Consider the following 23388-nt stretch of genomic DNA (forward strand, 5'->3'; position numbering starts at 1 on the left):
TCAGGTGATGTGTACTCAACTCCTTATTCATTAAATAAAGGTTATTTTTGTAGTAAACTACTCTGGTGGGATGTGTCATCTGTGTCAGGCCTGTGGGTAGGTTTAAAGGTGTGTCCTGACTCTAGAAGCTGTTTCAGCCCTTGGACTGCTGTAGCTGCTGAGACAACTAGTTGGCCATGTGTCTGGGGGTGCAGCATTTCTGCATGAAGTAATTTCATGAGCTTTCCTTATTTCAGTTTGGATGTTCTACAAAACCAAAGTTATTTAGTTACTGTTTCAGTTTGCTCTTTTTATTAGCTAATATTTCAGTAGGTGTAGTCAGCAGGGGTTGAGAGAGAATAACAAGGGACTTTTTCTTTGGCTCAAGGAGAAAATTCAGTTTGTTTGCACAAGAAGCTATTGTCTCCTAAAGGCAGTCAGCTGAAAGGAACTGACCTCTGTGCCAGGCAACAGGTCTTGCAGACCATTGCTGATACCAGTATGAACCTCACAAGACAAATCTTGCTTTAAGCAAAGGGTTCAAAAGAATGGAAAAGGAAAATTGTGGCTTTAGGAGCTTTAGAAAGCCATTTCCATGCAATCAGAATAGCTTTGGGCCAGCAGGAAGTGACTGGTATGAAGTCTGGATCGTATCCATTTCCTCTGCTTGCTCCTGCTTGTGCTGGTAGCCAGGAAAGATTTAATGCAAAAGTTCTTGTTGCATGGCTCTGTGACCAGCAGAAATCACAGGACATAAAGAAGATTGTCCTCTGTTCTATATAGAACAGTATGAAGAAGCCATGCTTGTGTTGGACCTAATTCTATTCCAATTTTCATCAATATTTGTAAATAACTTCTCCCTATGTATAAAATGAAAATGCACTCCCCCCCACCAAAGGAGTCTGGTATGCAAAGTAACTAAACAAATAAGGCCTTCAAGAACTAGCAAATGTGCAACATAATTTTGAATGGAGTGACAACTGACTAGAGCAAAGGCCTTTGAATCAAATCCTTAGTTTGCTTTGCTAGATGATGTTTAACAGTCTGTTCTTTCCTAATAGCCATATTAGTATATGTGCATCATCCTTCTGTAAATGATCCTGCTTGTGTGGGTTGGTAGCTAATCCGTGGATTAAGGCAGCTTGTGAATACATAGATGTTGTTGATAACAAACAAAATTAAACGTGTTTTCTTCCTATGTTATCTAGGTCTTTTTACTCCTTTTCCCATCCCCATTATACTAAATGTCTTTATTTTTATTTTTTAATAGATTGAAATGCTAAGGAAGAAAGTAAAAGAAAAGGAAATATTTATAGTACAGCTTTTAGAAAAAATCTCTTTCTTAGAATGTGAGGTAAGGTGTTACCTTTTATTTTATTGTGATTATTTCATGAAATCAAATAAAAGTTCTACCAGTGTCACTGGATGCATATTTACTACATGCATTTGCTGGAAATCAAACTTATTATACTAGTCATGTGAGGCATGTATGTAATACAAAATCTTAATATTCATGCTAAGTTTCTTAATATATGGGTTTATAACAGTGTTATTATTACATAAAACAGAAGCCTTTGAATAAAACTGTTGATTTATATATATATATATTTTTTTATTTTTTTTTTATTCCCTGCCCCCCCCAAAATAAAATTCCTTTATTTTCTCAATACATACTCTGACATTATTTCTTGTGGGCAGTTTTATTTCCTTGTTTAATTAACATTATTTAAATAGTATAAACTTGTGATGAAAATGATTGTTTTCCAGAACAAAGAATTACAAGATAAATTGGAATACTTAATGGAAAACCAACCAAAGACCAATATAGAAACCAGAGATACTGGTGTAGGATGTGATCTTCCATACAGGTATTTGCTTTTTCTGTCTGCTCATAGGAAACTTCTTCGTAATGTCCCTTACTGATGCTGTATTAGTAAACCATGTCATTAACAAAATGTTAAGAGTGGATTTTGGAGCTGTGCAAAACTTTCCTACATTTAAAGGAGCACATCTGTTAGATGTAGTGCACTGCAATGGCTTAGGGAGAGGATTTTCTTAATTTTTTATCTTTTTTTTTAAGAGGTAAACATCTTGCAGACCCTTGGGGAGTACTTATTTGCAGTAATGTGAATTAAGCAGGGAATAAAGCTTAGAGGTCAATCGATCTGACTTTGTGAAATATGGGAAATACTCATGAAATATGTCTGCTGGCAGCACAGCAGAAGACAATGGACAGATTTGTTCTGAGGCTGGTTAATGCTGCTTCACACATGCTTTATTTCTTGTCTTCTGGGACCATTTGAAAGGGCAGGTAACACCAACAATAACAGTTTAGAGCTGCATCAATTTCTGGAGATATCCTAGCCCTAGGTGGAAGACTGCTAAGTGAAGAGCATGGTAACATTGCCACTTCTGCATTGGAATGGTTGTCTCTAATCTGTGGTGGAGTAGCCTGGCTTTGTAAAGATCCAAGTATCATGTCTCCCCTTCTGCTCCTCCCCTGCCCTGAACACTGCAGCACGATTGCACTGAGCCCTGTGAGCAGGGCCACGGACTTGCACTTGAATCTTCCCCCTAAGTCACTACAGGGAAGGGCAAAACTGACACTAAGATCATAAGGTAAGGAGGACCATGACACATTACTTTTAATCCCAGCAAGTAAACTTGCTCATCTTGACTGCCCTGCAAAATAAGGAATATAAATTAGCATATGAATCAGCAAGCTGCAATACAAACTAAAGTTTCCTTCCAATTTAAAAATACACTCATTTCAGTGTTCACCCTAAGAATGTTTTAATGACATGAGTTTTGAAACTTTAAAAATAGTATTTTTCACTCAGGGTGCCAACAGAAACCTACTGGTATTTTTTTGAGATTTGTATCTATGAAAAAATGTACCTCTATACAGATTAGATTTTATGGAATTCACAATGAATTGTGTTCTCAAATACAACATCACTATCTTTATTGTTGCAGGATCCTTAGTCTTAGTAGCTGTATTGCTGGACATTCATATATGAGCTCTAGCAGATGCCTGCATGTAAACATCACAGTATCTGCCATGGGTTTTATAAAATATTCTTTGTGGCATTATAGAAAAGAATTATAAAACATACCAAATACACTGAAGAGTTTAATTTTAGCCTGTCAGTATCAATAATAAGGCACAAATTCATTGCCTGGGTATTTCCAGCGCTGCTGTCTGATGCTCTGACATTAACTCTGCAAACTTTTTCTGATCTCCTTAACAGTACAAGTACTGAGAACAGAAGATCTCCTGAAAATGCAAGGCCAGTGAGGACATACACCCCATTCAAGAGAGTGTTGGAATTTAGCACAAAGAACAGTACATCTTGAGCATTTGAGTCAACATGCTTTCTAAATACAAGCAAACGTCTTGCGCCTTTGCAGCTTGATTAGATAAATTGTTATCAAGTTATAGAAAAGAATGCAGCTTGGAGACTTGCTACACTTATCCTGAAGGCAATTTTGTAGTAACTTCTTATTCTGAAGTTACTGAAGATATGTGCAAAGACATGAGCTGTGAGTAAGACATGGAAGAAGATAAGTGAAACAGCAGTCAATGTTGCTTCTGTAGAAGCTGTCTAGTGCAATGTGCCATTTCAAATGCCTGTAAAGAAGGAGTTGTATAGCTGTACAGTTTTTTTTTTCCCTTCAGTTGTGCTGTAATCCTCTTTGCATAATACAGCTCTAATACATTTTATTTTCAGTACTACTAGAAGTGGTATCTGAAACTATGCTGGCAGACTTGGTCTGAAAGCTCCCCCTCTATCCGAGTACAAAGCACAAGGGCTGTTCACACCTGTCCTAGAGATACAGTGTAGCTGAGGGCTTTGTTCAGCTGGAAAACCTTCACTCACGATTAGCACTCTTTTGCTGGGAGGGAGAAATGCAACTGGGCTGTTTGAAACAATTCCCTCACTGCACACAGACGAATGTCATGAGCATCAGCTCAAAACAGTGAGTGACAGGGCAGATTATAATGGGTTTTACTTTGTTGGGCAGAGGCACTGGTTTGCTCTTCCTCAGTCGTGAGTGACTATTGCTGATATACTGAACTGTAAATGTGTAGAAAAATCTCTGTCAATTTTTATTTATTTTTCCATCAGAAGAAGGAATTTTCACTGAACAGAATTTTGCTTGCAGTAGTCCCTGTAATTCCTACAGCAAGAACAATCCTGAATTAGGATTTAGATTTTTTTTTTTTCCAAAGCACTTAACATTTTATCTTTGACTTCAGAGTACCAGTGGTTATGACTGCATTTAGTACTGAACTTATTTAAATATATATATATATATATTTGGTATTTTTTTATATCTTGATCTCCTAGTCTCAGTCAACTAAAATGAATTATGAATATTTTCTTGTAGTTCTAGTAACATAAATGAAGGGCATTTTTTATTACAGCAACTGCTATAGAAAACAAGTAAGTTATGTTTTATATGATTAATATTGTCCTTGCATTGAATGCCAGTCCCAGGAGGTACTCACCTTGCTACAGACTTTCACAAACTGTTTAAATTAAGTACTGTCTGTTCAAATTAAGTATACTCAGTAGAGTTGTATTTAAAATAATATTATTTACCTCATAATCCAAATCCTATTCCTGCATTATTTCATGGGTTTCTGAATTCAGTAACGAACTTTTTTATTCAATAGCTGTGCTGTTTAACTACTAAATAAAGAAGCTGGAGGATGGACTGAAGAATGTTTTACTTTGGTACAGGTATCTTACAGCAACATTAACTGCTTGATATAATCAAAGCATATGCAAAATAAAATGGGAAGCTCAGACTTCTCAAGCTTTTGTACTCAGATCATCCTGTTTGCAAATAAACTATTTTTTCCTCACAACCTGTTCAAATCTTGAAAATTTTAAATGGTCATTCTAAAAAGTTAAACAAAATATTATGGACTGCACAAAATTCAAGACAGAATTTAAATCAAAGCCATTAACAAAAAAGTAAATCATTTAATGTGTGAAGGAAGCCTGTAATTTGCACTGGTATAGATGCTGCAAACATTAACACCTGCTCAGTGTTTCTTTTCAAATGAATAATTAAAAAAATACATTTGTAGTTTTAATAGCTCTAGAAGGAAACTCTTTACTGAGCATGTGATGAGGGAGTGCAAAAGAACTCATAGATGTCAAAAGGGCAAAGAAAGCCCTCCAGCTGTCACATTAGTAAACAGGCATTAATAAGCACACACATTTGCTTAAATAGTTGCTCTGAAGAAGAGTTGCAAAACCTCTAGGGTAGGGAATAGCTTGAAGAGAAGCACTCTGACATTAAAGCCTGATCCTCATAAAAATGGTAGTCAGATGAAGCACCCTCTCATTATGCAAAGTGGAGGAATTATCTTGTGCTTGAACGCCCAAGACACAGGAACAGCTGATACATGGACAAGTTGTAGTCTTAACAGTACATAAAGTATTTTAGGTTGGAGTTTTGATGCTTGAGTGAATTTGGGAGATTGCTGAACGAAGTTCCCCAAAAAATAGTTAATTTGATCAATAATTAATTACAGCTATGAATAATTAAGACCATGAAGTGAAACTCCTGAAAGAGAACAGATTTGAATCGGAATTGTATGTTGATGAACCCGAAAGATGATGAATAAAGGCCCGATTCAAATTTGAGAGGTAAGCTTTGTACTTGTGTGATCATAGCGCCCTCTGGTGGCGCGTATTTGCACAGTAGCTACTTCTGAAGAGGACGATACTAAAAATTAATCTTAACTGGCCATATTAATGTCCAGTTAGTGATACAACTTGAGTTCATTACTTAGCAGGGCGATTTTGTACCTAAATAGTGCCTCTGTATTTCAGGCCTTCAATTTGCTCGTGGTTCACAAGAATTACCTTCAGATTTAACATGAATGGATGAAGGTGGTAGTTATTGATAAAAGGAAACTCCCACTGTCATGAAAGACATTAACTGGCAAGTGTAAATAAGCAAACACACCTTATCCCTCTGTTTTGCCAAAATAGAGAAAATGGAACCTGATGACTGTGACATTCTCAGTGACTGGTAGGAGAGGGCAGGATAAAATACCAAAATTGTGTTTCGACACAGACTTCAAAAAGAACTCCATTCTACTTTTAATACTCTCCTGAGGATCTCCTCTGAAAATAATGCATGCTATTTTAACTTGCAAAATTATGATAATCTGCTCAAGACTCTACCAAGACTGCAGCAAAGTTGTGGGGATTTTTAATTTTATTTTTCCTGTAAAAGTTTTCCATCTAAATTTTGTCTTGATTATTTTACTTCCTAAACCAAGTAAAGATTGACGTCTGCTCTTTTGTTGTGGGGTTTTTTTAAAGAGCATTTTGACATGTAATGAGTCACATGACCATCATTTCAGTGGACTAGCAGTCTAAATTTGGTAACTACGAAGAACAGGAGAGCAACAGCATTTACAAACTGGGTGTTACATGAAAATAGAACTTCCCAGACAAATCAGCAGCAATGTAAACTAGCATAGATAATAACAAATCTGACTGAAAAGACTGCAACACTTCGGTATAAATTTTGTCAATTTGAGAGTGGGTTAATTCGTCCTTCAGAAGCTAGTAACCTTTCTGTAAGCATCAACAAAAGCCATATAGATAGGTCCCAGAAAGTGCATTAAGTCAATTGTATGACTATGTTTGTACCATGATAAGTATTCTTTTGTGACTTACTCCAGATACTCTGGAAAGTATTTTGGGATACAGATTTCATATATACTGTATAAATGATGCAGTTATGTTGTATGCTTTTAATAAATCCTGTAATGTAGGACATGAAAAGGATAAATTGCAATAAATATTGCATTTAAACTTTCTGTTCCGATGTGTCAACGTTCATTTAGAAAATAGTTTACCTTAAAACCTTGCAAACTCTTACTCTATGCAATCTTGTTTGTTCAGAACTGTGTAAGAATGCAAAAGCAGTTCCTCTGGAGCCTTGGTGTTCTTGTCAGTGTTTCCTTTGGCAGATGAGCTCTTGAGAACAGGAAGGCACTCCCTTGCTAAGAACTGAAGACTCCTCTCAAAGCCAAGTAACAAAAGTAGGTGAACTTTTATGAAATAAAGGACTATTGACTTGCACAAGACAAACAACTCTGGGCAGCACAGGTCTTGCGAAAATCCCCAACAACTTCAGATCACACAGATAGCATCTGAATACATCCGGGATGGTGCTCTCCAGGCTTTGGCACAATGACACTGGGATGACTGGCCTGTCTTTTTTTTCGCTGTCTATATCCACTCACTGGTAATAGATATTCACCTTTAAGGCTGTCACTAATGTCAACTAAATGTCAACTAAATAAGAAGAGGTCATGCAAACGTGACAATCACAGTATTACTGTCTTGCAATGCTCAGCTGAAGAATGTGAAGTTTTTCCCTTGACTAATGCTTTCTTGTGTATGTGTATTCAGTACAGATTGCCAAAAGTTCCTCATAAAACCTTGTTGAGATCAGCAATGTTCAGTGCTAAGCAGGTAAGATTGTGAAAGCTGGATACTAATGTTTTTTGAAAGTCTTTAAATCCTTGTTTTGACATTGGAAGACTTTCAGACACAGGCAGATGAGCAAATAGCTATGAAGTGCTCTCCACATCAAATCTGTGATTTTGTACAGGAAATCCCTGCTCCACAGAATGGAGACATACATGCAGAAAGGTTCAGTCTAGTTACATTTTATTTCATTCCCAATCAGCAGCTGGGACTATTTGCATGTGTAAAAGAAGGAACGTGCTTTAGAGGCCTGATGTATTAGGGCCCTGCTAGCCCTACCTCAAGCCCTAGAACATGGAAGAAACACAGAAAAACAGGTGATAGCAGGCATCTGCAACTCAAGGTATGTGGAAATTTTTCAAAAGAAAAAGAGACATGGTGGATAAAAGGAAAAATATGTAGAGGTGAACATCTATGAGGTTACAACATTCTGTAAAGTTGTATGTGGTGTGTAGGCATACTACAAGAACCTGGTGGTTGCTCCTTATATGCAAATGTATGTTGACAAATATAAGCATATATAGGATTGAGTTTAAATTGGGGATTTTTATACAGAAATAAGGTTGAGGGAGAAGTTATCTTCTTTAAGGAAAATAAATTATGACAGAAGTAAATCATGCTGATTTTAAAAGGTGCCCTTTTTAAAAAAAATTATTTTTAAAGTGCTAATTTTCATTCCAAATATTCAGACCATTTTTCTACTTTGGAGGTGGTTGATTTTGTGTTTGTGCCTTGATTCCTCTTCTCCAGCTCCTTGATATTTCCACCTAGGAGCACAGAAACTGTGAAAGTAGTTTTCTCTGCCTCAAAATCTATATTCTAAAGTCTCCTTTACCCCTTTTCCTTGTGAAAAGTAATATTTCTGTATTTATAAAGATGAATAGAATAGAATAGAATAGAATTAGAATTAGAATTAGAATTAGAATTAGAATTAGAATAGACCTTCCCCTGGTCTTGGCCAGTTGAATGTGCTGCCCAGGGAGGTGGTGGAGTCCCTGGATGTGGCACTTGGAGCCATGGTTTAGTTGTCAGGAGGTGTTGGGTATTAGGTGATAGGTTGGACTTGATGATCTCTGAGGTCTTTTCCAACCTGGCTGATTCTGTAGTTCTTGTGCTGTAGGAAGACACCTTCGAGATCATAGTGTCCAACCTATCATCGAACACTATCTAATCAACTAAACCATGGCACCAAGCACCCCATCAAGTCTCCTCCTAAACACCTCCAGCAATGGTGACTCCACCAGTGGAAATGATACCTTTAAGAGAAAAGAAGTAAAAGTGTTAGTTTTAGTACCAGTTTTGGACAAACTCAAGGTACTTCTGATGGGAAATTTTTCCACCTGAAAAAATTTAGCCCATTGTACTTCATGGCATCTCCCCCAAAATGTCATATAACTAGAAGACATCAGCTGAGTCGTAGCTGACACTGATAAAACAGAAATACTAAACTTTCAGACACAAATGTCTGTTACAGTGTTCCCAGTAACTACTGTAATCTATTAGGGGGAAAAAAATGTTAGAATAAGTTATTTGTATCCCTGCCTTTACGCAATACTATATACAAAGATGAATACTTCTGGGATACACCTTTCTTTCTTGGCATTTTCATGCAGTTTATTCTTTTTTGTTAGTATACCTGATTTTCTTCTTCAGTGTCATTCTAGTAATTTTGTTATTATTGTAGAACTAATACTAAATTGCATAGTGATTCCAGCCATATTGGAAAAGAAGTTTTATTTATCTCTAGATATGCAGTGACAGAAAACAGACTGGCTGAAAACTGTATCTAACAATATCTCTTGAGATAACATCCTAAGTAAGAAACTTAAGAAAGCTTATTATGTAAGAAATAAGAAGCTCCCCATTTTTGTTATCTACTTAGCTCACATGAATGGTGATCAAAATATTCAATGAAGTAATAAAAAATAAAACCTCTAATCAAAAGGGCCAAGAACACTTCGAGGAAAATGATACAAATGTAAGTGCATTCCTCAGAGAAGTAAGGGCAAAGTCCTAAGGACTAGGGGGAAATGGAATGAAGCTGGAGGTGGGGAGATTCAGGCTGGACGTGAAGAGGAAGTCCTTCACCATGAGAGTGGTGAAGCCCTGGAATGGGTTGTCCAGGGAGGTGGTTGGGGCGCCGTCCCTGGAGGTGTTTAAGACCAGGCTGGATGAGGCTCTGGCAAGCCTGATCTAGTGTGGGGTGTCCCTGCCCATGGCAGAGGGGTTGGAACTAGATGATCCTTGTGGTCCCTTCCAACCCTGACTAATACTATGATGCTAAGACTAAATTTGCAGTAGGTATTGCTGGATGGTGATCACTCATGTTCAGAGTATGGCTAGTGAGGATTTTCCTACAGATCTTTATTTCACCCCAGGCCAAGCAAGACCTCCTAAGTATATAATTTTTCTCAGTCCCCCTAAGTACTCCATACTATTGCTGCTTGACTGAGAAAGCTTAAATCTAATTTTCTCTCTTCACATTTGTATTTAAACTGATACTATCTACATTGCATTGCATCTAGAAACTGCCCGTCTCTCCACAAACAAGAACATTTGTTCTGGCACCTTCCACATTTCAGCTAGCTGTTCATCGTTCTGGAACTGTGTGTTATGTGTAATCAGAATATAGTATCCAATATGTAACACTCCTGAACTGAACGATATTCCTTCCCAACGATCTGGGATAAATAAATACTTGGTGTATGGTCATGACTCCCAGTAGTCATGTTATTAGGACTGTTTTCCCCTCCATTTTTTGTTTATGCAGTTTAGTACATAAGCTGAAATCCATTCTAAGTACCAGCATTACTTTTCTGTACATGTAATAACAGTAATTGAACTGAGATGAACTATTAGTAAATGCAGAGTAGTGCTCTAATGAGATCATTCCTTCTAAACTCTCACTTCCATGCGGGCAGAAGCAGTGCTCTGTTTCCATGCCCAGCCTTCCCACTTTCTCCAATATGCACAGGAGAAACAGGCTCAAAAGGAAGACAAAGTGTACCTTCTTCTAAGATGCAGAAATGTTATGTAGATGGCATAACTTAAGCCTGCATTACAGAACCAGAGATTCAGAGAACTTGGGTCCTTTAATACTGAGTGATTTCCTGGTGAGAAAAACTCACAGTGATTTCCCTGAACTTCTAGAGAAAACTCCCTGAAGCACTTTCCACAGGAGATGGTCCAGGTTATGCATAACAGACAGTGAAACCATCTCTCCAACTAGTCACTTAACTTGGCTTTTCTCACCCTGATCATGGTATTTTTTTCCACGGGTGGCTGCCTACTTGATTAATCTCATTTCCCCTGGCCCTCAGCCTTCCCATTCACCATCCAGCTGAGCAAACAAAGGGGCGGGCAGCCATTTTAAAACGCTTCCTCCTCCAGTCCCTCCGGAGTAGGCCCTCTGTTCATAAAACAACTGTTTTAACAATCTCTGGGAAATGTGCCTCTTTTCTATTACTTGGAGCAGGAAACTTCCACAGGATCAGCTTAAAAATGCTGACATCTGCCACCTGGAAACTACCATTTGGCTAATGACCCTTATTAATACTAGATGGAGTGGATTTACTAAAGCTCATGGCACTTCCATCAGTTTGGAAATACTGGCGTGAGCAGGCTAATGCTGTATTACAGTCTAAATTCGGAATTCTGTCTCTGTATCAGACATATGCATATGAAAACTCAATGCCATATAAAGACAATTTTAACACATCTCTGAAAAGTAAAGGTTTCTATGTAAGAATTGACAATATGCTAAAAGCTACTCATGAATGTGGAAATGCCACAACTTCCATCAATGAAAATGCAAAACCATCCACGTAAAAAAAACGTTTTAAGCTTTTGCAGCTTTTTGAGCATTCTAGAGTGCCAAGTTCAGGAACAGGTATCTGCTTTTGCTCTGCACAACTGCTCACACCCAGGCTAACGTGACCTATGTTTCTTGAATATTTAGGTAATTGCTATGGTGAAGTTGTCAGGATTTCGTGACACTAGGCTGGGTGCCCCGCTGGCTCAAACGTGCCCAGAGCGCGGGGGAGACTGGCCAGCCCTGCGGGGCTTAGGTGGGATCCTACCCGCCCCACGCAGCAACTGCTCGAGCTGACAGAAACGATAGCGCTTGTATCGAAACGAATATCGTAACGAGTCCCTAGCGAAAAGCCTACTGGTCTCTCCACCACGGCCGTGCCCGCTTCGCAGCCCTTCCCTCTACATGCTCGGGACGGTTTCTCCCGCATTCCGCACGAAAACAACCAAGAGAGGGAGCCAACCATCTCATGCAGCCATCGCGTTCCGACTAATTCTGGCCCCGCCGCCTGCCGTCGCTTCCGGTAAGATGTCGGCCTCCGAGGAGCTGCGGAAGTGGCTTTCGTGGCGGCAGGCCCGGGCGGCTGCCCCGGTGACAGGTGGTGTGGGGCAGCATGGCAGCGGACGGCGGCGGCGTCAACCTGCGCGGTCGGAGCCTCCCCGAGCTGCGGGAGATGCTGAGGCGGCAGGAGCGGCTGCTGGCGGACCGGTAAGGAGAGGCGGAGGGCGGGCACCCGGGTCAGGCCTCTTGTCACCTTCGCTTGTTGCTGCGTAAGCGGCAGAGGACAAACCTTTGCCTCTTACTTAAGCGTTTTCGGGGAATGCTGAAGTTGCGCGTACCTCCTGCAGGCTGTCCCGTTTTGGATGTGGGTTGGTTTTCTGTGGGATTTTGCTTGGTTTGCGGTTTTTTTGGGGGTGGGGTGGGTTTGTTTGAGTTGGTGTTTGGTGGTTTGTGTTTTGTATGTGGGGGTTCTGTTGCCCTCCCCCCCGTTTTTTTCTTTCTTTGCCGGCAGCAGCAGCGGTGCCCTTCAGAGATTCGTGTCTCCCTCCCGGACACTGGCCACGCCTTCCCTTACTGTATTTCGCTGCGTTAACTGCGCATTGCCTTCCTGTGTGGGCTGTCAAGGTCACAGCGGGGGGATATTGTTCAAGTTACACACGTTTGTGTGGTTTTACAACCTGTGGGCGTTCACAGTATCCACTTTATGATTTGTTCTGGTCATATGGGTAGAAGAATGTTGGATGTTTGGATGATAATACCAAGAAGTATTTGCACATCACACTTTGCAGAGCAGCAGTTACATCTTTCAGGAGAAAAGATTAATAATTGCTTAGTTGCAGTATATATCTGGGGCTGAAAGTGCTTTGCAGCTTTCCAGGTTTCAGAAATGTCATATGTAAATAAGAAAGTTAATGTCAGAATGCGAAAACTGCCATGTTAACTGTTTTAATAAAACAATATTTCTGATCAAAATAGGATTCTTCCGACCCTGTTAAATAATGTATTTATTTTTTTTCCTTAGGAAATTCATTGCTAGACTTCCAGATAAGGGTAAGAAGATCTCAGATTTCGCTGAAAAGCTGACCCTTGCCATTGTACAAGAGGAAGAATTAGCAAGGACGGCTGAGCTGTTATCTGCTGTCAGGTTGGAGTTTCAGGAGAAACAGGAGGAGATCAATACATGTAAACAGCAAGTTATCCTAAACAAGGACACACAAAGCCATGAAGATTCCTCAGTCTTTAATGAAAAACATAATATTAATAAAGTTTCTGAGATTTCTTCCCAAAGGCAAGAGGCAGAACATCTTCAGCAAGATGCCTCACATACAGTTCTGGACAATGAAAGGACTCAGAGGAAAAATGATAAAGTGAAGACTATTACAAAAGATCAGAATCTTTTTTGTGAAGTCAACTCCAAGTCAGCCACAAACAGTCCTCTCAGGAATGATCAGCAGGTATCTCAGAGCAATACAGAGGATGGTACAGGAAGTACAGGTGCTTTGGACAACAGTAAAGATGCATTGGTTGATGCCTTTCAAAAAGTTACAATTGTAGATGGGGATCATAGTGAAAAAGTATTGGAAAAAGAGCAGAACGTGGCCAAATGTAAGGGCAATGTCTTTGGAAGGCTGCACCCCAAGACACCACATTACATTGAAGTTCTAGAGTCTAGAGCCAAGAACCCGGTCATAAAAAAACCCAAATTTAAAACAAATGTGTAAGTATTATGAAACAGAAAAACATTTTTGGGAATAATTGAATTATATAACATAGGACATGGTACAGAATGATCATTGTGGATTTATTTTCTTGTGGTGATTAGAGAGATGTCATGTGACATGGAAGGGTAGATAATGGCTCTGTAGCTTTCTTGGAATCTCAGCATTGAGCAGTGGTCTAATTCTACTTATTTGAAACAGTTGCCATGAATCTTCATAGAGTTTCGTAGCTTGAGCTACAAAACTATTAAATAATTGGCAGAACTTTCTTGTTGGTCAATTCTAGAACTTGTAGAACTGTGCTAGCCGGTAGCCTTTTGCTTTTCCTGCACCTGTAGAGAAATTAGAATTCACATTGTCTGTACTGGTAGCAGTGGTAGTTTATACTTCACATGACTTCCAAACATTGCTATTTCATGCTTGTTAATTCATTGGCATATCTTTTTTTGTTCACTGTCAGGAGTAACCTGTGATTTTTGTCTCTCTTTAGTTTTCCTGAGTGCTCTAACAAGCTTTGGAACAGAAGTTATTTGACATTGTGCAAAAAACTGGAGTCAATTTATATGTTTTATCTCTTCTAGATTGTCAGGAGAGCAAAGTGGATCATCACATGGTTCCTCCTCTAGTCAGTCACCTGGGGGATTTGGCTCTCCAGTTACTGCTGAAGAAAGACGACTTAGAGATAAGAAACATTTGAATGACATCACAGCAGCTCGACTGCCACCACTTCACCATTCCCCTGCTAAGCTATTATCCATAGAAGAGTCCATAGCAATTCAGATACAGCAAAAAGAAGCTTATGAGGTATGAATTTACAATTTAGTATGAAAAATAATTACATGCTTGGAGTCATGCCTGAAAATAGACCTTATAAAGGGATTTTTTTTGGTACTGATTAATTTGATGATGAAATTGAGATGAGCAGACTTTGAGGAAAGGCACTTTTTCCTGTATTTGATACAATTATATGGTTACATAATCTATTGATCCCTTCTGAAACTGTTATTCCTGCATGAAACAATATTTGGCACTGTTCTTCATGTGTTGATACACTAAACTCACTGCATTGACTAGAGATGTAAATGTATATTTTTCCTATTAATGTTTAGAGGTTTTGTCTTTTGCATAAATGAAGGCCTGGCAGCATTTATTATTCTTAAACTATGCAAGTGTCTGCATTTGCTTTTGTTTATGCTGTGCCTGAAGAATGAGAGTTCTGATGTTCGTCAAATTCTGTGTAATGGATTTTGATTTTTCACTTTTCAGGTAGTGGCAAGTTAATGTATAAATGAGAAACTATTGTAAAAGTGTTTGTTTCTGCTTATTGTTTGAAAAACACTTGCTTTAAGGGAGATAATTCATTGGGAAAATGGAGATGTTTGCCTGAGCTTGCCGAATGACACACATTGCTGTTGCTATATGGTTACTTATGTGCACAGCTGATCTCTTAGGTGGACTGATTTTGTTCTCTTAAAGCTGACATTAACATATGACAGGTGAGGACTGCCACGTGGGCAATTTACTCTTATGAAAAGGTCTTCAAATACTAATAGTTATACCTAAGTTTGAAAGGAAACCAGAAATTTCTTTGCTAGTTACAAAAGCTTTTAATTAAGCCCACTCTGAAATTACTAAAATTATGATGTTAGGTGCATATTTTAGCATATTAGCTTTTTTCATGACCAGAGTAAAGATGGCAACGCTTTTTCTGACATGTGTCATCTTTCTTTTTTCTTTTATATAGGAAGTGCAAGCCAAGCTTGCAGCACAGAAGCTTGCGGAGAGACTGAATATAAAAATGCTTAGGTTTGAACCGGAAGGAGAGGCCTCAATGCAGTACAGAGAAGTGAGAGATGAAGATTATTTTTCAGCTGAAGACTGAATTCAAGAAGAGATGTGTGAGGATGAGCCATGTAACCAAACTTTGTGCAGTGCTTCTTAAAACACCGAACCTGGATATTGAGGATGCTTGATCTAGTAAATTTTTCTCTTGTTACAGCTATAGGAAGGGTTCAATGTAAACATCATAAAGATAAGTGTTATTATGTGGTAACCTCAGTGTTATTTGGGGGCTGGTTTTTGAGCTCTTGCCACAGGTAATCTTTGTGGAATGCCACACAGTTTTCAGCTGCAGCTACTTGCAGGCAGATGATGAGAAATCCACAAAAGAAAGTTTCTTCTACCAAAAATGGATTACAAAGGGTATTGGCACAGGTGTCCATAGAGTAAGCTAAGGTGCCTGTGAACTGCTTGATGTACAAAAGGTCTTGTACATAAACATGAGATGTTTATCCATTTAAGATTAACTTTCTTTGTCTGTTTGGTGAGAACACATGCCCTGACAGTGACAACAAATATGGGGTATTTAGGCTGCAAATTAGCTTCTTATCCCATGGGAACTTGTTTCTGTGACTGCACCTTAAAATAACACTTTCTGCCTTTATGTTGTAAATAGGCAAGGATTTCAAGTTACATTGTAACTCAGATTCTGCTTGGGCTTTAAGATTAATTTTTGATTATTGCTGTAAAGCACATCAAGAGAGAAACTTATCTGAAGGTGTTAATATTTTTATTAAAGGTTTTGGTGCTTTTTCCATATTTTTGTACACTGTGTTCACACTTTGGTATGCTATTTTTCATAGTATGATACTGTAAATTATGAGATCCACCCCTGTGTTTTCTTGGAGAAAATGTTTTCTCTATATATTGAAGTTCTTTGAAGATAAAAAAAATATTTATTACAATAACTTTTTCTGCCTTTTAGTATGAATTTTGAAAGATAAGGAGCACACCTGCAAAGTATTTCACAATGATATTCCACTGTTGACAGGAGATTCCAAGCTTACTACAAGTTCAGTTCTGAAAAACAAACCTCAGAGGTGCCTTGTGTAGCCTGGCAACACCTGTGTTGGAGACACTGCAAGCAGCAGTGTGTGCAGGGCTGCCCTTACATGTGTACATACATATTTCTGCAGGAATGGTGTCTCTGGGAACTAAAGGTGGTCCAGCTGTGAGTTTGAAAAGCTGTATGATATCATCTAGAAATTGGGGGCTTCAAAGTCTGCCATTTCCTGAGTGCATACAACACGTCACTAGCAGGCAGTAACTCTCCCAAGTGCTGCACAAGCTCTCCCAGGCAGTCCCAGTGGCACAGTCTACATACCCTAGCAATGCAGTTTGGTAGAACTGCTGCTAAACTAATGTGTTCTTTTTTGACTAGGTCATCTGGGATGTCTCATTTCTGTGCCTTTTCCTCTTACAGGTTTCTCATTCTCATGATTCATTGGCTTCTTATCATCTGTCTGGTCTTCCGTTTTTGCACGTGTGTGTGGTTTTGCCACAGCTGTCCTCCTGCTGAGGCTTTCCTTTCTTACTTCCTATTTTGGTTTCAGGTTGTGCCAGGTGTTTGCCACTTCCAGGCCTTATACCTTTTCCTTAACACCTTTTCCTGGTTGGTTGGCTGTTTTTCTTTCATTTCTGTGGTTCTGCTTCATCCTCTCAGCTGCTCACCACCACTTGTCTTTGTCAGCACTGTTTTTGGCATATTTCCAGTCATTCACATTCATCCCCCAGCATCTATGTTGATGACCTATCTGATTCTCAGTTGTATGTATTTCTGCCTTCAGTGTGTGATTCTGACTCTACAGGAGAACCCTTCTCATGTGGCTGCAGTTCATCTCTTCAGGTTACTGTTATCCATACTACCACCTGCTCATCTAACTGGGTCTTATTATTGATCCTACCATTATTTCAATCTGTTGTACTGCTTAAGGACAAGAGGCCTCAGGAACGTATTGGCTTTCCCTTTGCTGCTGCATGAACTTTCCAGGCCTGTTTGCAGCTCTCCCCTTTGTCCCTGTACTGACTGTGCTGTTACTTTTAAAAGTTATTAGATGTGGGGTTTCTATGATGGTTTTTCTTTGCAATTCAGAAGTTTGTAAAAGGTTAGAGAATAAGGGAATGAATCGTGGAATGGTTTGGTCATAGTGAATTAAGTTGCTGTTCAAGTATGGTATTGTTGTCAGTATTGCACTGTTTTCAGTTCCAGAACATTTCAGAACATACACAGAATTGAGGAGCTTCCTGTTTTTTTTGGTTTGGTTTGGTTTTTTTTCAATGTCCACTGTATTGGAGTGGACTGTTAACCTAGTAGAGTATAAAGAATTGATAATAGGTTTCTGAAGTTCCTCGTATGAATAATGTTTTGTTTCAACCGGCTAAAGTTTGGGGAAAACCAGAAACTTTTACTTCAGTGCTCTGAAAGGAAAACACTGGAGATGGAGTTAGGAAACAGATGCTATACAAAGAAAGAAAACTTTTGGGAATTCAAATGGATGAGAAAAGGTCTGTAAGCCCTAAAGCTGGGCTGTTGTGTATGTCTGGAAGATGGGACAGAGACAGCTTAAATGGTGCACTGCATGTCTGAGAGCTCTAGCATGAGGCAGGTGTCTGTGCAGCAGCATCTGTAGTCCCAGACCACAGAGGAGAAAAGCGCTGTCACAAGAGTTTTCTGTTCACAGCTGTAACCTTTCCTGAGCAGAGGACATGAAATCTGGTTTGCCAGTTGTAGTCATAACATCACCTAGAGCCTAAAAATTGAAATATTTGGGAACTAACATTTGATAGAAGACCTAAATGCTGATGAATTATTTGGGGGAAGGGGGGGGGGGGCTTTAATAGTAGCTGAGGATAGAAAAGATGCATAAGCTGTTCCTGTTTTTCAAAGTTAGATCTAGTTGAAAGGTCAGCAATTCTGTTAGTAGTTTTTCATGTGGACTGCTACTATTCTAAAGGGCCACACAATCAAAAAAAGTCAGAGTAACTGCAAGTTCTTGTGTGAAGGAAGTGGGTCCTGCAAACTGAGAGCATTTGAAAATCATGTCTCTGTGCTGTGCAGTATCAGGAGTCACGAAAAATAATATCCATGTGCTACAGACTGATGAATTGAAACTTGAGTGAGAAGCTGTGGTAAAAGCTTGAATGCTCTGTGAGCAGCCCTGGGCAGTAGCTGGAGGGTTTCTGTTCTGACAATTTCTGTATCACAGACACACCACAAGCTGGCAGCCTTTAGCAGCCTCATGGAGAAGGTAGGGCTTGACTAGCCGGAATTGTAGGTGGAGACCTGACTGGTTGCTTTGTGCAGCTTCCTTGCAGAGATGGTTTCCTAAATCCAGGAAGCTGACTGTAACTCGGTTGTGTACTTTGCTGGGTTTTGCCACTGAAAATTATCTGTATTTGGGGCCCTGTTCAGAACACTTTTTTGGCCTAATTTGAGTGGCATTTGACTCATCTGCCTTCAGCAAGAAGTATCCTTGGACCAGGGGAATTGCAATGAATTCTTAGCCCTTTATATCAAATGAATGGCATAAAGGGGGCAGGGAATGGAATGTTTTTCCATATGTATACAAAGCTTTAGAGGCATTTAGTCATCTCTTGTTTCAATCAAATTGGTAATTTGATTATTAAGGTTTTATTAAATTTACCCTTGATTTGGTGAAGCATGAAAGCATGTAGTGGAGGCAAAGCTTGATTCTCTGTTTTGTTTAATTTCTGTGTGCAAGGGACTTTGTGAACAGCAGTTGTGAACCAGTTACTGAATGTGAGACGACAACACAAAGAAGCACAATGCAATCTGTATGGGAAGCAAACTGTTTGAGCAAAGCATTTCACTTTTAGTCATCCAAATATGAGTGACTGTGCCCTCTAGCAATAGGTGTAAGTGAGATTTCTTGGCTGGGAAATCTTCAAGAATTTGTACAAAGTGACACTCTCATCGTTTTTCTTTCAGGTTTGATACTGGGGACCATAATTGTGTCATGCATGAATTGGCATAGCTCCACTGAAGTCAAGAGGGAGATATGTGGGGCCATAATGCTTAATGAACATATTCATATTCCCTCCCTCTATTCACACAGCTGGTATTAATGTAGTTGCTTATTAGATCAAGGCAATGATATAATGTGGCACATTGTTGCAGTCCAAGGTTTTGCCTAATCTCTGAAGCTGAGCACTTGACAGGAGATGTTTTGTGCTCTTCTGAACAGAACTTTCAGTTACATAACATTTCTATCCATATTTTTCTTATGTTGTTTTGTTGTTGTTGTTTTTCCCCTAAAAATGTTTTCTCAGTTGTTACTTGATGCTAGTAACAAATATGTTTAATTTACTCAGAGATTAGTCAGACAGTGGTGGAAATACTGTAGCTCTGGTTATGACAGCATGTGATCCCCTGCAGCCATCTCTGTATTGAATCCATCATCTGCACTGTATTCCCAGTGCATGCAGATTGTGTGTAACCTGTGCTGTAGTGAGCACAAATTCTGTGACAAAACTTGAAATTTGGCAAGAAAGTGTGGCATTTTTTTAGTGCAAACACAGAATCACAGCTCTATCTGTAGGTGCAATGATAGCATTTGTGGAAGATCTTGGTGAGGTAGAATGACTCTCAGCCAGGCTGAATGCTTAGCTGTTGGGGCTTTGTCGGGTGCATACACTTTCCCAAACTGATAGTGTAGGGAAAGAAGTAAATGACATAATCAAGGAGATTTACATTCCCAAGTCCTGTACACCATCCCACTGATTGTTTAGGTTGATTAGAACTAAAATGGGTCACATCCCTCACCAACTAACCTGTTGTTAGTATCCAGCTACTAATAGGAAGTAGCATCAGCAGGATTTTCTCCAGCCATTTTATTTCTTCCATTTATATTGAATTAGCGTTGGTTTTCTTCTGATTTCCTACAAATCTTTAAAAATTAATCTTCTAGAATTTGTCTACAAACCAAATAAACTAATTGGGTTTGGGCAACTGCTTTTATTTGAGTGTAGGAAATCCTCAGAGCTGTTGTGATAAGCTCGCTCTGTTTAAGTTGCTGTTATGAGTGGCCTATGTTGCCTCCTGGTTACTATAAAAGTCTTGATGTAATTGTGGTTTCCAGAGTTACAGAGCCATCAATTCCATTTCTAATTACGTGTGAAATTACTTTGTCATTGGCTTTCTCCCCCTTTTTCTTGAAGGGGAAAAAAAACCAACCAAACCACAGGTTCACAGAGTCTTCATTATATGTGATAATACTTCCTTTACTGTGGCCCAGGTTGTTTCATATTGGTTAAAAGTTTATATTCACTGATTTCACATGTATTTCTCTGAGCTGCTGCTTTAAATTGGCATTGTACTGATTATAGTACTGCCTAAATGATAGCTGATGATAAATATTATCCTTGCACAGACATTGGGCATCATCATGTGTCATGTCTGCAGACTGTTTTTTTGCCTGCACAGCAGATTTTTGTGGCTGTAAGCCAGGAATTTTAATGAAAGAAAACATCAAAGATGCAGAAGAAATGAGAATATTAGTCAAGGAAGATACACAGTGATGCTCTCTGATAACCCCTGGTAATTGACATTAGACTATGTGGGAGCAACTTAAATAAACATCTGGACACTGAGTTTAGACATTTCCAGTGACAAAACCCAGACAGATCTTCTGGACTTGCAATAATAAATATTTCAGTGCAGTCCACATGAATCAACTTAGAATTCTGTTTTCAATTATTCTAGTTTTATAAATATATCATAGTTAATTATTCAGGGATAGAATTTCTTTTGAAGATTAAGGAATTTGATGTTTGCTTCATTCACATAAAGTTCCAATTTTTATTTATATAAAATTTACTTCTGTTTGTACAAAAACAATAGTGCAAGCTTGCCAAGAGCTATTAAAGCAGAATGCAACTGAACTTTTCCTGGGGTGGAAGGACCTTGTCTAAAAATCCTGGCAGCGTGCTGTAATTCATTCCAGCTATGGTAACCACTTAAACTGTGCTGAAAATAAAATTATAAATAATCATTGAAAAAAGTTATTCTCAGCATTTTTAAAGATTCTTTCCTTAGATTTTTTTTTTTTAACTTTTTGGTAATGTGGTAGTGCTACAAACATGGTCTCCCAGAGTGAAGAGGTATTTATATGTACTGAAGTATTTGAAAGTGATAGCAATGAAGCTGCAAGTGAGTGTTGTAGTTGTAGTCCAGACCTGATCCTTGTATTCCAACTGTGATGAGGGGGAATGGCTAGTAAAAGCATGCTCAGTTTTCCTGCAACTTTTACATTCCTTAGAAGAGCCTCTTATGAATGCAAAATCACTTATTTCAGAAGAAATTAATTATGTGTCTGAGTTTGAAGACTTATTTACACATTTTATTAACTCTGCATTCACTTATTTTTGAGATGGTCTGTGTCTTTGTTGCAAGGAGCTCTGGTAAACTGATCAGTTCTTTATTACTGCTTTCAGTTTCATTTATGCTTCCATACAGGCCAGGCTATCAACATCAGCACCTGTTCATATGCATGACTGTCCTCCCTGGGTGGAGTGGGAGAAAGCAGTTCTTAAAACCTAGTCTGAGCCTCTCTAGTTTCAGTTTATGCCTGGCTCTGTTTTCTGCTGACATCCTCAAAGGTACTGAAGGGCTGTTCTTAAATTCCCTTGAAGTTTTCCTTTCTCCAGGCTGAAGAGGTACAAAGATTACTCCTGACAAAGACCCTAGGGGCATTTTCAGCAGAGCTGCTGCCCAGCTTGTTGTCATTTCTGGGCAAATCATAGGTAAGCATATTAGGAAGCTGCAGGCTGACAAGTATATTGAATTATTCAGTTCTGTCACTGCTCTCACAGATCAATAAAATACAGGTTTTGCTTTCATGTTTTAGACAAGGGGAAAAAAAAAAAAAGTAACTTACCCAGGTTACCCTGATCTGAGCCTATCTAAAACTTCAATGTTAATTAAAAAAAAAGCAATTTGTGCTTTGTAACCCTTTTAACATACTATAAAAATGATAAATAAAGAAGCACAGTGAAAGCTATAAATCAGTCTTAATTCTGATAATCTAGTAGGAGCATCTCTTTGGCAGTTTCATCTCTTGCTCATTGATCTATGGCTTGGTAATTAATTTCCCCTAGTTTTAATCTTCTATTTATTAGAATGCCTTATTCCTGATTGGTAAAACTACAGCACCGGAAATTTGTAGTGTTATAGTTCAAACAATGTAATCTATTCATTGTTATAGGAACACAGAGGAGGAAAACACATTATTTAGAGGTTTATGACTTGGAGAGATGCATTTGAGGCAAGGAAGACAGGGAATACAGCTGAATGAATGAATCCAAGAGAAAGATGTAGATTGTGACTATTAAGCAAAAGTTCTTGTAACAGAGGAATTACCTGTCAAATGATCCCCTGTGGGAAAGTGTTAGGTTCTCATCTGCAGTTACTTAAGGCTCCATTGGACAAAGTACTGAGTTCTCTGCACTGACCAGGTGAATGAGTTATCAAGTTGTGTTGCTCTTCTGTGCACTGCTCCATGCCATAAATGCAGCATACCCCTCTCTTAGAGTTAAACCACTGTTTTCATTTCTATTTGTGATTAAAATGTGTCTTCTTTCACTACTTTAACTGCCATGGAATTTAGTGGGAATTTCTTACCGGATCTTGAATCTGAAACACATTTACAGTTCTGGTTTCCTCCTCCAGTTTTGTATTCTGGGCTTGCTGAAAGGCAGTCTGGGTAAGTGCCTTACTTATCAGCTGTGCCCTGTTCAAGCACTGATTTTTCTTTTTTCTTTCTTTCTTTTTTTTTTTTTTTCTCCCCAGGAATGAAAAATGGTGATAGAAAATAGCCATAAAATTAACTAATTAACTTCAAATTATTTGTAGCAGATGTAGCTCTTTTGTGCTTTGTGTAGAGGCAAAAAACCTCAAGTTGTAAGTCTTGACCCCTCCTTTGGCTCAAACTGCCATGGAGTAGAGAGGAAGCACACTTCATAGGTTTGTACTTAATAGCTATTGAGACACTTG

The 23388-nt window shown here is 38.8% G+C and overlaps 2 protein-coding genes across 3 annotated transcripts in view; both read left to right on the top strand.

Moving 5' to 3' along the window:
* MYZAP (myocardial zonula adherens protein) overlaps positions 1-3542 on the top strand; it is a 53229-nt gene extending 49687 nt beyond the window's left edge. For both annotated transcript variants that reach the window (XM_054168768.1, XM_054168769.1), the window contains 3 exons: positions 1250-1333; positions 1747-1847; positions 3231-3542. In XM_054168768.1, the coding sequence (XP_054024743.1) occupies positions 1250-1333; positions 1747-1847; positions 3231-3336 (291 nt within the window). In that variant the 3' untranslated portion in view covers positions 3337-3542. The remainder of the gene's footprint in view (positions 1-1249; positions 1334-1746; positions 1848-3230) is intronic.
* Positions 3543-11843: 8301 nt separating this feature from the next.
* On the top strand, positions 11844-16438 carry POLR2M (RNA polymerase II subunit M). Its single transcript, XM_054168770.1, has 4 exons — positions 11844-12027; positions 12842-13537; positions 14120-14342; positions 15283-16438. Exons 1-4 carry the CDS (start codon positions 11933-11935, stop codon positions 15418-15420), a joined length of 1152 nt encoding a protein of 383 aa, XP_054024745.1. The 5' UTR covers positions 11844-11932; the 3' UTR covers positions 15421-16438.
* Positions 16439-23388: the final 6950 nt, after the last annotated feature.

The sequence above is a fragment of the Dryobates pubescens genome, chromosome 17, assembly GCF_014839835.1.
Source record: "Dryobates pubescens isolate bDryPub1 chromosome 17, bDryPub1.pri, whole genome shotgun sequence".
NCBI lineage: Eukaryota > Metazoa > Chordata > Aves > Piciformes > Picidae > Dryobates > Dryobates pubescens.

Bases quoted from the DNA above. Each gene is read 5' to 3' on its own strand.
- POLR2M (XM_054168770.1), top strand. From the start codon at position 11,933: ATGGCAGCGGACGGCGGCGGCGTCAACCTGCGCGGTCGGAGCCTCCCC. The intron at 12,028-12,841 runs GTAAGGAGAGGC...TTTTTTCCTTAG, and splicing joins GAGCGGCTGCTGGCGGACCG to GAAATTCATTGCTAGACTTC. The intron at 13,538-14,119 runs GTAAGTATTATG...TATCTCTTCTAG, and splicing joins CCCAAATTTAAAACAAATGT to ATTGTCAGGAGAGCAAAGTG.